Source organism: Megalobrama amblycephala, linkage group LG18 (assembly GCF_018812025.1).
Source record: "Megalobrama amblycephala isolate DHTTF-2021 linkage group LG18, ASM1881202v1, whole genome shotgun sequence".
NCBI classification, from domain to species: Eukaryota; Metazoa; Chordata; class Actinopteri; order Cypriniformes; family Xenocyprididae; genus Megalobrama; species Megalobrama amblycephala.
In genome coordinates, this window is record NC_063061.1 from 4927034 (window position 1) to 4941067 (window position 14034).

General features: G+C 37.8%; 1 protein-coding gene across 1 annotated transcript; it reads left to right on the forward strand.

Annotated features, from left to right (window-relative positions):
* The first annotated feature begins 817 nt into the window (after positions 1–817).
* On the forward strand, positions 818–9869 carry gpr185a (G protein-coupled receptor 185 a). The gene is made up of 3 exons (XM_048167221.1): positions 818–1222; positions 1355–1444; positions 7794–9869. Exon 3 carries the CDS (start codon positions 7817–7819, stop codon positions 8798–8800), a length of 984 nt encoding a protein of 327 aa, XP_048023178.1. The 5' UTR covers positions 818–1222; positions 1355–1444; positions 7794–7816; the 3' UTR covers positions 8801–9869.
* The last annotated feature ends 4165 nt before the right edge of the window (positions 9870–14034 follow it).

Below are 14034 nucleotides of genomic sequence, written 5' to 3' on the forward strand. Positions count from 1 at the left end.
AGTGTTAATTGATTATAAAAACCACATAATCTCATTGTTAACACTTAATAAAACTTCAAAATTAATTATATCTCCATTATGTTTTTTTTTTGTTTTTGTTTTTGTTTTTTTTACAATTTTAAAAACCTTATTAGTCAATGATCTATATCTATATATATGTAGCTATATACTGCTGATTTTAGTTGTTACAATCACTATAAAGAAAAGCTCCAGGAGGTCTAAGACATTCAAGGGCTATATATAAATTTAGCCATACACATATATTAATTTGGTTGATTTCCATTGAAATATACCATGAACAGAATTCATAGCCTACATGAAATACAGAATGGCGTATCAAACATTGATTATTCATATCATCTGATGCTTCTGGTTATCAAATGTTGGTTGTAATTAATTACTAAGTAGTCTAATCACTATATTTTTCTCTTGAAAAAGTAACGTCAGGGATTACTCTTAATTTAATTACAGTTACTTCTGATGTAATTGCATTAATACTGTATAGAACAATTCTATATTAAACAATAGTGGATTTAACATCAAAACTTGATGTTAAAATGTATATTTTTACACACTTTGTTCAGTTCAAGAACGCAATTGTATATTGTTTATTTGAAAGAATCAGTTTCGTGTTTATCCTTGTTGTTCAACTGGTCGAGTTTGATATGGGATTTAGAAAGTAATGAGTAAGTAATCCAATTCTTTTAGAGAGAGAGTAATTAGTAAAGTAATCTAATTACACCGTTGAAAATGTAATTAGTAGTCTAGCTAGTAACTGATTAGCCTACTTTTTAGAGCAACTCTGCTGGTGTATATCCTGTAGATGTTTCTGAATACGTACTCGTACTACTGAAAAATGAAATTTTCGCTTATATTAAACCACAACAGTGAATTTGATTCCACTTCAATTCTACTTTCTTACATTGAAGTTTTGGACTGGAATTTAAAAAGAATTCAGTTCTGAATGGCGCACAACTCTGCTGTAACCGGAGCGCGCAAGTTTCGCCAACGCGCTGACGTCAGGATTCCATACGCGACGCTGTGTTTCTTCGCGTCGCGTTCGCAGAGCGTTGTGACTGAATCATAGCGCAGACCAAGCCCTTGACGTCAGCTGAGCGAGTCATCTCAGCGACCAATCAGATGCTAACAAGCAGGCGCCGCTGTCTGTGAACTGCCAACGCGTTCTGATCAGAATGACAAGCCAAGGCTGAGCGCTGCCCAGGTAAGAAACCTTGATGCCAATAAACGGGCGAACAAACATTAAAATCATAAATAAATAAAAACAACAACAACAACAACAGAAGCAAGACGACAGATTCTCTCTCACCCACGCCTTCATTTTCATCCCAAAAAGATGCGCTTGGCACGGGATGCTTTCCTGAGCCTCATCTATTCTTCATCTTCACTTGATGGAAGAGGGATGGAGACACGAGCCCGTTCAGTGGTTGGTACCAGTCTTTGTTTGAGAAATGTTATGTTTTACAATAATGTTGCAATGTCTGCATGAGATTTTTCTACTTCAGTTTGATTATCAGCTCAGAAGTGGCAGAAAAATCTCAATTAAGTATAGCCGCTTATTTTACATGCGCAGCAGAGGGCTAAAGATGGAATTTGTCTAAAAATAACTCATTCACCCAACCCTCTTTTGAATATTAACAGATCTGTGAAGTCAAGGCAAGTCAAGTCACATTTATTTAGCGCTTCACATTAATAAACAGATTAATAACAGTGTTAATGCTGTAACATTAATCAATTAGGCTGTGAATCAAATTCAATTTCAGCTGTAAAGCAGCTCTACAGAAGACATTATATCATTATTCAGCTCAAATCAGGTCAATGTTGATTCACTCCAGTTCAGTAACAGTGTTCAATTTATGAGTAAAATAAGGTGTGTGGTAAACATAATGATGATTCTTGAACGTTTTGTTCTACAATGTAAACTACACACACTCACACCCCAAACTTATGTACTTTATTAGATCATACGTTTAATTTTATCCCTTAAAACTCATCTTTGATCACCAAAATGACATACGAACGTTTTTTTTTTTTTCTTGAAACGAAATTCTTCATCTCTTAAAATAGCTTGAATGTAACTCTACACCCTTGCCTCATTTAGTATACGCGGTTCTATGAATATGCAAATTAGCCCCGCCTCCACTCGCTCACGCAACTCAGAGATCCACTCATTGACGATCACACGTGATTGGATACAACGTAGTTTGTGACGTCAGAAACACCAGCGATTTCAAGTCGCGTTTTTGGTTCACAGTTTTAAAGGGGGGGTGACTGACTTATTTACACTGTTGAAGAGTTGCATTCTCATGCTAAACATGGCCAAAGTTTCAAAACACGAGTTGGACCTGTGATGGAGTATTTCTGTGCCAAATGACTACTTCCGGTTTCAGTACAGGTTTCGGAGAGTTTTTTTCGAGTGTGTCCTGTATGACATCAAAAGAGAGTGGAATTCCTTGTATGGGCACTTCTCCCTGATAAGCATTCACACACATCACCAAGAGCAAGAGAAAGAGCACGCCCATCAACGCGTTTCGTTCGGGATACGGAAGCCGAGAAATTTTTCAACAATGGCAGGGGCTGCACCCTTTGAAGGCTGCATACATCATCGGTCTCATTTAAGAAAAATAACTGTTAGATTGCAACGTAAGAAAGAAATTACAGTATTTTACACCTCAAAATGAATATCAGTCAATTTTATTATGGTTACTGTTCTTAAAGGGGCTCTATGTAGGAATGACACCCAGTGTTCAAAATAGGTACTGCCATAGACGTTGGAACAGGGGGGGCAGAGGGAGCGGCCGGCCCCCCTGTTCCAACATTCTCCCAACATTCTTCCAATACAGAATCTGAATTAAAATGTGTTTGATTTAAGCCTACATTTCAAAATTTTGTGTCATAAAATTATATCGCGCATACAGCTCAACTAACGCGATCGTTATAAAGGTGTTTTAACAACAATACACTTCCACTTCCATGTATTTGACAATCGGAATATCAGATATTTCATGCCATAGCTAACACATATACATTCATAAATCAGTCAATTTTGTATTTTATTATGAGATATTTTATTCTAATGTGATCAGTGACCCAAAGCACTGATGGACCAAAGAGCGCGCATTTCGACATTTGCAGTAAAAACTTGAAATATAAATTCTCAGAAAATGCATTTAATACCAATATATTGAAACGTCTGTTTATATACTCCATTAATAAAGGAGTCCAGACATTGGAAAAATATCAGTCCACATGCGTTTTATATTTAATATGAGGGAAATAGACATGCATGCATGCGTGACACAAAAAATCTTTAACTTTTAGGTAGCAAAATATTTTTTAGTAATTCTGTCAATTACACTAAGGTTATTACATTGTCTGCTATATATTTGCTTCTTATTTATTAAATACGGGCAATTGATTGATAAAACATTGATCAAAATTAAGATACAATTTATACAAAACGAATATCTTTTAAAAAGAGTTTTCTATAAAACAAAACTTAATGAAGTCGTCAAAATCATGTTTTACCAAAAACAGCGCGGTTGCTAGGAGGGCGCCAGCGCCTCTGCCTTTCAGCGCCTATGCCTCGCGAGTGGATGATAGCCCTGAAGACGCCTAGCAATGATATACCTTTAGTGGAAGTATACCTTTAGTTAAGTTATACCTTAAGAGTCTTCGTAGCGCGCTAAGAGACAATGTTATCGGGAAACGCAGCCCAGGTCTGATGCGTTTCATGCGTAATGGAGATTCCAAAGCGCTCTTCTTTGGTCAGAACCATGGAGAGCGATCGCGGATAGGTCTGTCTTATGAACCGAAACTTTTAACAATGCAACAAAATATTTGAAGAACATCAAGCTATTAAAATCTATATTATGTATGTACGCACAGATAATATAACAGTAGGCTATATTAGTCAATATTTTTTATTAGGTTTTTTATTAGGTTAAGCAGTGATTGGATAACGTTTTTTTTTTTTTTTTTTAATTTAACATTTTTAATTTAAGGCCCACCCACAATTGGTCTGGCCCATCCAAAACTGGAATCCTGGCGCTGGGCCACACTGAGCTGTGCGTAACGCCCACAGACGTGAAGTGAACGAGACAGAGGCTGTCCTGTACTGTCTGAAATCAGTGTGCAAAACAGATTTAACTAATCATAAAGTCAATCAGGATACATAACACAGCCTACTATAGGTCTACACTAACACAACGCAATTCACAATGAAAGTTGAGGAGACTTACACACTGTAAGTTGATGAGTTGATTTATCTGTTTTAATATGCTGTCGTTCATAGAGATATTTAGATGGATTCAGAGGCTTTTTAGGTCAGGTAGAATCTGCGATTCTCTGACCCAGTTTGTTTGCTGATTTCCATGGTTGCATTACGCGCTGCTTTCCGCCAACTGACAACTTGTGATGTCGAAATACTATTGGATAAACTGGCAGCACATGGTTTCGCACAGACCAAAAACAAAGACATTCCGACACGGAACGCACATTTCAAAGTAGAATATCTGGCTGTAGCATTGTTTTTCTGAGAAACAAGTAGGTGAACTTAGCATGTTTCCTAAATATCTGCAAACATATCGGGGTATTTTTATGCTTTATTAAAGTAAATATCTTACATAGAGCCCCTTTAAATATGACATCCTTGATGAAGTATCAGCCTTCAAATGCGACCTCCGAAGGATGCAGCCTCTGAAATGAGACGCAGCTCCTGTCACTAAAGGAGTGTGTTTTTGGTTGTGAGGGAAAGATTACCTTTTTCAGCTTCACAAAGAACCCAGCGTTAAGGGAACAGTGGATGAAGTTTTGTTTTTCCGGAGCAGCAACGGAGTTGTGCACGTGTTTGTTTGTTCCTGGGATTTTGGTGATAAATACTTTGTAAACAAGTTCCAGTTCGGCACTGGATTTGCAGATCGCGGTGGTGAGTAAAGCTGCATCAGATGTCTGTGTTTTGTTGGCAATCGGCGCGCAAGTGCATATAATGTAAACAACACAAAGGTTTTTGTTCCCTTTGTATTCGTAATGATGTCGCAGCTAGCAGACGATCTCTACGCAGAAGATGCACGCGCTCCTGACTCTTTAACTCCGCCCACGGCACTGACGACAGACACGCCTCCAGGAGCTCGGCTTTTTCCGGAAAGACTCGGTTTAGTGCATCTATCTTTTATAAATATGACAAAACTGAAGACAAAAATAACTAAAACTAAAGACTTTTCGGAGATATGAAGGATGCATTGTTACTCTATATGTACTCAAGATTAACATGAGATTGGCAGAAACTGTGTGTGATACCCCCCCTTTAAGGAAAAAATACTCAGCAATGGTGTTGACATGAATTTGCACATGGTTTGTCTTAAAGCATATTAAAAACATCACATAGACATATGGACAACTTGATTTTCACCAAAGGGGGACTTTAAAAAAAAAAAAATTGCAGCTTCAAAATGTGTGTTTTCAATATGGGTATGTGTAATTTAGATTGTAGCAAAACATTCAAGTATTATTAAGTTATGATTACCACAGAGCTTATATTACTCATAAATGTAAAAACCCCATTATAAAACCCCATTAGGAAAATCTTGAGGGAACCAGTGGTGAATTAGTCTTCCGGATTTTGACATCATCCCTGCTCCGCTCCATTCAGCTATAAGCAGCTCTACGGGAATTGTTATTTTTCAGCTCAAGTTACCAGTAACACGAGTTATGTAATCAGATTCAATTTTTTTCAAGTAACTAGCAGTACATTACTTTTAAATTTGCAACAAAATATCTGAGTTGCTTTACTTTTTTCTGAGTAACGCGGGTTACTTTGATTTCCCATTTTTATTGACTGACAGCTCTCCTGTCACCATGTTGAGAGAAACTGGGAGTAAGTGCAGAGGTGTTGTGTGAAACTTTTTTGTAGTAAAATTGCATTTACTATAATGCATTTACTCATCTCACTTGCACAAAAACAGATCCAGTATTGCTCATAATGAATAAAAACAGCAAACTCAGAATATAAACCTGCAATAATTAAATATGTTAAATAACACAAATATACGTTAAGCATTTTAATCTCACTTTATGAACAAATGTCTTTGCTGCTGACTTTTGATGTTTTAATTTAACCGTACAAATACTGGTGTGAAAGGGCCTTTATGTTTGCCAAAAATATATATTTTTCATTAAAAAACAAACAAGCAAACCACGCCCAGCTGAGAAAAGTAATGTAAAAGTGATGTAATGCATTTCTTTTCATAAAAAGTAAACAGGGTCATTCTGTGTGAACAGAAAAACTGATGTTTTTTGCCTCAAGTTTGCATGCCTGCAACTCAAGAAGTATTAAAGATATCCTTTTAGATTCTGGTTCTTAACAAACTTTCCTTTTGGTATCTGCATTTTAAAGGCCCTCGATGGTTCAATCCCAGAGATGTAGACATGTTAATGTGGCTCCATGAGTACATTGGTAAATTTGGGAAGTTTGGTTGATTTGACACCAACATGTTCTCCAACCAATACGCCCATATAGGTCGTTTGTCACTTCCCTGAAATACGACCCATAGGAGCGTTTACTAAAGTTGCACCCCTATCGACAACAGGACACTTTCATTTTAATGCATTGTACTCTTTTATCTGCATCATATTTCAGGTTTTGCGTAGCTCAATTGGTAGAGCATTGCAATATACAACAATATGCAATCATGTGATTGTGGGTTCGATCCCAGGGAACGCATGTGTTCATAAAGTGTATATGCACTATAAATTACCAAGGTTAGGTTTAGGGTTGGGGTAGGTGTAGTCGTTAATAAAAAAGATGAGTTTTGCTAAATGGAAATAGGACAAATTGCGGGTAATGGACCATGTAAAAAGTCCACGCATTTAAATGAACATGCATTTTGATTGGCAACGACAGTCATACGTCATTTCATGACGACAGATGTAACACGACACTGTCATTATTTTTACACCAGCTAGAGGGTGCATGACTTTAAAATGTAAATATAAGTCGTAATAAGGTGCTTGAAAAAACGACCTATAGGGTCATTTTTTGGAGGACAGTCTCTTTGACACGGAATGACCCAGCAAGAAATGCAATAGCTTTTTTAAGGGAGTAATGCAGTATTGTAATCCATTGCTTTTAAAAGTTACTTTCACCCAACAGACAGTTCACCCAAAAAAGAAAATTATTTACTCACCCTCTAGCCATCCTAGGTGTATATGACTTTCTTCTTTCAGCCACATTCGGAGTTATATTAAAAAATATCCCGGCTCTTCCAAGCTTTATAATGGGAGTGAATGGTACCTGAGATTTTGAAGCCCAAAAAAGCGCATCCATCATAAAAGTAATCCATACGACTCCAGGGGGTTAATAAAGGCCTTCTGAAGAGAAACGATGGGTTTTTATAAGAAAAATATCTTTGTGTTTGGCTGAAAGAAGAAAGTCATATACACTTGAGGCTGCGTAAATTTTGGGATAAATTTTATTTTTGGGTGAACTAACCCTTTAATAACCACTTATTAACCCTTTAATAATTTTGTTCACATTCGATATTGTCAGTGCTGTTAAATTAACAATATCACTGAATTAATATTACCAACTTAGTGATTAGTGTACATTGAGTATGAGGTATATCTGTGTATTTGTGTTTTCATTTGACTATCTATCTATCTATCTATCTATCTATCTATCTATCTATCTATCTATCTATCTATCTATCTATCTATCTATCTATCTATCTATCTATCTATCATCTCATGCTCTCTTATGTGTGATGTCTCATTTTCAGTGACTCACCCTCCTGCTGTGGCAATGAGTAACCTGCTCCAGAACACTTCTCTTTGGAACTGGGATGTACTGGAGGGAAGAAACACGTCGCACGCCCCATCCTGGGAGCTTGAGCCGGTGCCCGTAATAATCATCAACCCATGGGACGTGCTGCTGTGCGTGACGGGCACGCTCATGTCCTGCGAGAACGCAGTGGTGATTGCTCTGATCGCCTACACGCCCACTCTGAGAGCGCCCATGTTCGTCCTCATCGGGAGTCTGGCGTTCGCTGACCTCCTGGCCGGCCTGGGCCTTATCCTCAATTTCATCGTAACTTATATAATCGATTCAGGATTCGTCACGCTGCTGTCGGCGGGGCTCCTCATCACAGCCTTCTCGGCCTCTGTGCTGAACATCCTGGCAATCACCGTGGATCGTTACCTGTCGCTGTACAACGCGTTGACGTACCACACTGAGCGCACGGTGACGTTCACCTACATCACGCTTGTGCTGCTGTGGGCCACCAGTGCCACGCTCGGCTCGCTCCCGGTCCTGGGCTGGAACTGCTTGGAGGACGAGAGCACCTGTAGCATCTGTCGACCAGTGAACAAAAGCAACGCCGCGGCGCTCGCCGTGTCCTTCCTCCTGATATTCGCACTCATTCTGCAGCTGTACCTTCAGATCTGCAAGATCGCTTTCCGACACGCTCAGCAGATCGCAGTTCAGCGTCAATTTATGACTGCCTCGCACTCGTCTTCCACCACGAAAGGGGTCTCCACCCTGACTACCATCCTGGGCACGTTCGCATTCTGTTGGGTCCCCCTCGCCATGTACTCGCTGGTGGCGGACACACGGTTCCCTGTGATCTACACCTATGCCACGGCTCTTCCAGCCATCTGCCACTCCATCATTAACCCCATGATATATGCGTTCAGGAACCCTGAAATTCTCAGATCATTGAGGATTGCGTGTTGTGGGTGCATGCCTTACAGATTCACCATGCGACCAAGGACACCCAGCGATGTGTAGAGTCTTCAGTTTAAAGCACAAGCCTGTTTGTAAAGCACATGTTGCATAGAATCCACATTTTGTAATCCAGTGGAGTGAGGAAATGTTTATTGTGGGCAATTTAGTAGCACTTCATATCAGTGTCCGTGTTACACGTTACGGTAAGGCCGTGTGTCCACCAAAGCGTTTTTACCAGTGGCTAGTATACTCTTCCAATTGTTTTCAATGGGAGTGCCACGCTTTTTAAACGTCAGGAGCGTAACGAGTTCTTTTTCAAGCTATGTTCAACGTTTTTTACTGGTCACCTCAAGTTGAAAAATGTTCATCTTTGAGTAAAACACTGCACTCGTCACTGTCACTCTTTAGCCAGCCGTCCAATCAGAGTGGAGGAGGGACGGGACAAATACAACACCGACCAACTGTCACAACATTCTTGCTGTACAACGACATCAACAAGCAGAGAACGGAACAAACTGGATGAGAAATATTTCAGCAGAGCACCTAACGTTTTCAGCTGGCTAAAAATGCTTTGGTGGACACAAGGCCTAATGACATGTTACTATAATTGATCACTTCAGTAACTAGAATAATTTTATATAACATCAACAGTAACTTACTTATGGAGCCTCTAAAGGGACATGACGATGGCAAAAACAAAATGAGATGGGAGGAAAACTTTGATTTCAATGCCACAAGAAAGTTATCATTCGCTCCCTGTGAAACTTTGCGTTTACTCAAAAAACGTTTATGATCCTCTGCGAAACTTTACGTTTGCTTGCAAAATGTTAGCATTTCCCCAAAAAACTTTGCGTTCACTTGCAAACGTTTTTGCGTTCCTGGAGAAACTTTTCCGTTTTGGTTTTGCTACACTGTAAAAAATAAATCCGTTAAATACCAGAAGCTCGTTAGGCAGCTCATTATGGGGATATTATTCATTAATTTTACGGGCATTTCTGTTAACTCTTAAGGGCCCTATCATACACCCGGTGCAATGCGTCGCAAAGTGTTTTTTGCTAGTTTCAGTAATCATTTTCACGTCCTGCGCCACGTTTAAATAGCAAATGCACTCACGCCCATCTGTTCGCCCATGGGCGTGCTGGTCTGAAAACGAGGTGTGTTCAGGTGCATTGTTGGCGTGTTGCTATTTTGAGGCAACTGAAAACAACTGTGCCATTGACCAACTGAAACCTGGTCTAAAGTCAATGGCACAGGATTTTTTTTGTTATTTAAAGGGCGCGATAGTAATATGTGCCTATAGGCAGGTGCACAACACACGTACACTCTGCTTATTACACAAACAGGGACACGCAGCAGCACACAAACATGCCAAATGTTTAAATATAAAAGGATTCCTCTCTGGAGAAGCGTTCAGTTTAAATAGCTAATCCGCCATGGTGCATGCGCAACTGGCTTTTAAAGGGAACTGGAGATGACACTCTGATTGGTTTATTGCACGTTACGCCCAAAACACACCCATGACTCATTAAGAGACTAGGTAGAACCCTTTTGGAACATGCGCCTGGGGCGCTGTCCATTTTTTCCATCGTTGAACTAGCAAAAGTGGATTCAGACACGCCCTAAATGCATCTGTGCCATGTGCTTCAGACCATGTGCTGAAAATAGGGCCATAAAACACAACGCAATACAGTGTAAAATTCAAAATAAAACACCTGTAAAAAAAAAACCCCGAAAAATTCCTTCAAATCTGAACAGTACATTGTGCGCTATATTTACAGATTTTTACGGTGTAGCAAAACTTTAGTTGTGGAAATAATATGAGGTGGGAGGAAAAACTATATTTCAGTGCTTTTGTGAGTGAACAATCTCAGGGGAATGCAATAGTTTTCTCTGGGAATAAGTTTCTCGGGGAAATCAAAAGTTTAGTGTAATATTAATTTTACAAATATATATTTTTTTCCTATCTCATTTTTTTCCCCCCATTGTCATGTAGGGGCTCCGTACTTATGGCAACAAATAACCCCCAAGCTGCTTCATACCACAGTACTATTGTACTTTAAAATTAATTATGATTAATTTAACTGTACTGCACAATTAATTATAGCTGTCTATGGTGTTTCTGAGACATGCAGGGACATGTTCCAGCACTCCCCAGAGGCCCTTCATAAATCAGGTAAAGAAGATGGAAGGATAGATATACAATTAATTATAGTTGTTGTTTGTGTGCCTGATATACAGGATGCCTACAGAATTGTACAACTAAGCACTCAGTTTAGTTACAGTATAACTACAATCTCTGATAATTAATCAAATCTGATAATAAATACAAAATAATGATGAAATGCTGAGGCAAAAAATACAATAGTTATAGCAAATTAATAATATCCAGTACATGCAGTGACTTCAAAAACAGTAATATCCAGTAAAACTACAGAAATACATCATGAATAACACATTTTCAAAAATTCTGAGGGCAATTAAGTCAACAACACATCAAAATACATCGCGAGAAAAGAGGACGCTGACAGCGCGTCGACAGATGAGACAGAGCAGGTTACTTTTGACATGAAAGAAAGCCTCAGCTTTCAAATTTTGTCATTTTTTAAAGAAATTCAAACAATAAATACCGTCTTGTGACTCTTGTGTGGTGACGGATCGCTGTAATGCCTTAGTTTAACCGGTAGAATACGTGAACTAATCATCTCTTCCTCTTTATTATGACTAGTTATAGCGCGAAATAAACGTGAATGAACATTAGAAGGAATGTTGTTTAAACCATGGAAAGACGTCAATAATACACACAGTTTTTCAAGGTCAAGTCCATCGACATTAATCTACTAACTCTCCTATCTGGTTTGTTTGTCGGACAAAATGTCGGATTCGGAGTTATGATTGGTCAGATTGCTCACCCGTCAATCAAACTCCCGGTGAAGGGTGAATCACAGCAGCTCCACCAAATAATTACACATTAAGCACATGTTGTCCATTATACACAGAATGTGAATACAGTTAAATGAACGCTGTAATGTAAAGGTTGATTTCTGTAGTAATGTTTGGTGGCAGTTGATGTTCTATATGCATTTACACAGTATTTCAGTATTAGATTTCAAAACAGATAATCAAATAGTAAAGTGGTGTCCAAATACAAATCATCATCATCATCATCAAAAGGGTATAATGATTCACATGTAGCATACAAGTTGCATTGTTGCCTGTAAGCACTGTGGCCTGCATTCTGTCAATTAGTCAAGAAACATATATCCACAGCTTGTCAATACTAATTTTTGCCATCAAACTAACCACTATTCCAATGGCGCACTAAAGTGAATATTGTGCTATTCTGTTCCTGGTTGTTCATATTCATTTAGGATACCAGAACATGTGTCTCTGACATGTTAAATTAGACAATTATTAAATTATTTATGCATCATGTTTCAGTTGAAGTTGTGTACATTATTTCTAATATACTGATATATATTGATGGTGATCTTCCAGGTGTATCGTCACAACACTAGTCACTTACTGTACAAACAGACAGAGATAATCCTTTTCTGTTGTATGCTATTGCTTTCAGATTTCATTGATTCTGACATCAGTTGAATGACCTACACGATGTTGTGTGAATGTGTGGTGCGTTATGCCTTATTTGCACTCGCTTTGATGTATTACAAGCTTCAATATGTTTTGCAATCATTTTATATTTGTAAATGCAACAGTAATAGAGAACAGTTGTAAGTTTTTCTTCACAGTTGTTCTGAGTAGACAACTAGACTACTATTGTGTGTCTTTGGAGGTATCATCTGCTAAAAGGGTATCATATCTGTAGTCTTGGGTTTGAGATGGCTGTGCAATATCATTTCGCCTGAGACTAAATTAATTGCTGGTTGAGGCAGCCAAAGAACCATGTTTGACATGTTGGATTTACTGAACTTGAATGAAACTACTGTGTTATTCTAAATAATATATAAGATGTCTACTTTTCTGAATGTACCGTCTGTTGCCAAGAGTTTTATTTGAGTAGCTGTGATTGTCTCAAACTTCAACTTTCTATAACAATAACCCATAAAATGTTGGTCTTTATACATGATAATAGAGCTGGGCAATATGGACAGAAATATTATCACGGCATTTATCACAATATTCATTTACCTACCATTAATGGTGAAGGAAATCATATCCACACGTTTGTCAGACATTGAGAATGAATGTAAACATGTAAACAATTAAACCCCACAGACATTATAATTTAGGGCCCCATGAAATCCATTTTATTTTTTCCTAAATTCTGTGTTTTCCTTTTTATTTTTATGGGATTTTGTGTTTTATGATTTAATACATATTTATATAACCTTTAACAATTTAAACAAGCTTTTAAATTATAATCAAGTGAAAATATAACAATTAATTTACAACAAAACATTACATTTTTATTTTTTGTCAAATAAGATTCTGCACAAAAGAACTCTATACATTTAAAACATGGATGAAAACACATCTTGGTTGTATGATATTACTTAGAAATAGTAATAATATTATTAATATTACTTTGAGAAGTACATTTTAGCATTTTAGTCATAATTTCTTGAAGTTAAACCAAACTTTTATTTTGATGGTTTGTCCTGAAGATCATTCAGTTTAAGTTTAAGTGTGTATTTGAATGTAGTTTTTCTCAAATGAAATGGTGAAAATCTTGTGAAGAGACTCTAAAAGCAGCTCTGGAGATGAAGTTCATGTGTTCATGTCCTCATATACTGAGACAGCAGACGAAACCGCACCGTTCAGAAATCATTTACTAGTGACATGCACTGACTAGCTGTTGTCACGTTTATTTCTGCTGTGTGATATGCAGTTAGATTAATCCATATTGAGTAAAAATGCCCAGAGCTTATCATCGTCATCGACATAAATTTTATCGCAATCTCAATATGATATGGTTTATCGTCCAGCCCTACACGATAACGTCGCATACAATTATTTTCTATGTAAAGTTTATAAAGAAGTATATTTTTGTACGTCCTTATAAAGTTTCACTCCTTGTGTAATGTGCAATATCTTAAGATCACGTATTGAATCCTTAAATAGCATGCTACTGACACTTATATGCTATAATTCTACCTTATTACATTGCATGTTTGTCCAATCAAGTAATGAATCAAGAATGAGATGTTAAAAATTGGATATCACGCAAACGCACACACACACACACACACACTTAAAAGAAAACAACAGTGCTTTAAAATAGGCATATATAAATGCACTAGAGAGTGCCTTGTGAATGGCCCTACGTGACTCATTGA

Coding starts and splice junctions, on each gene's coding strand:
- gpr185a (XM_048167221.1), top strand. CDS start 7,817: ATGAGTAACCTGCTCCAGAACACTTCTCTTTGGAACTGGGATGTACTG.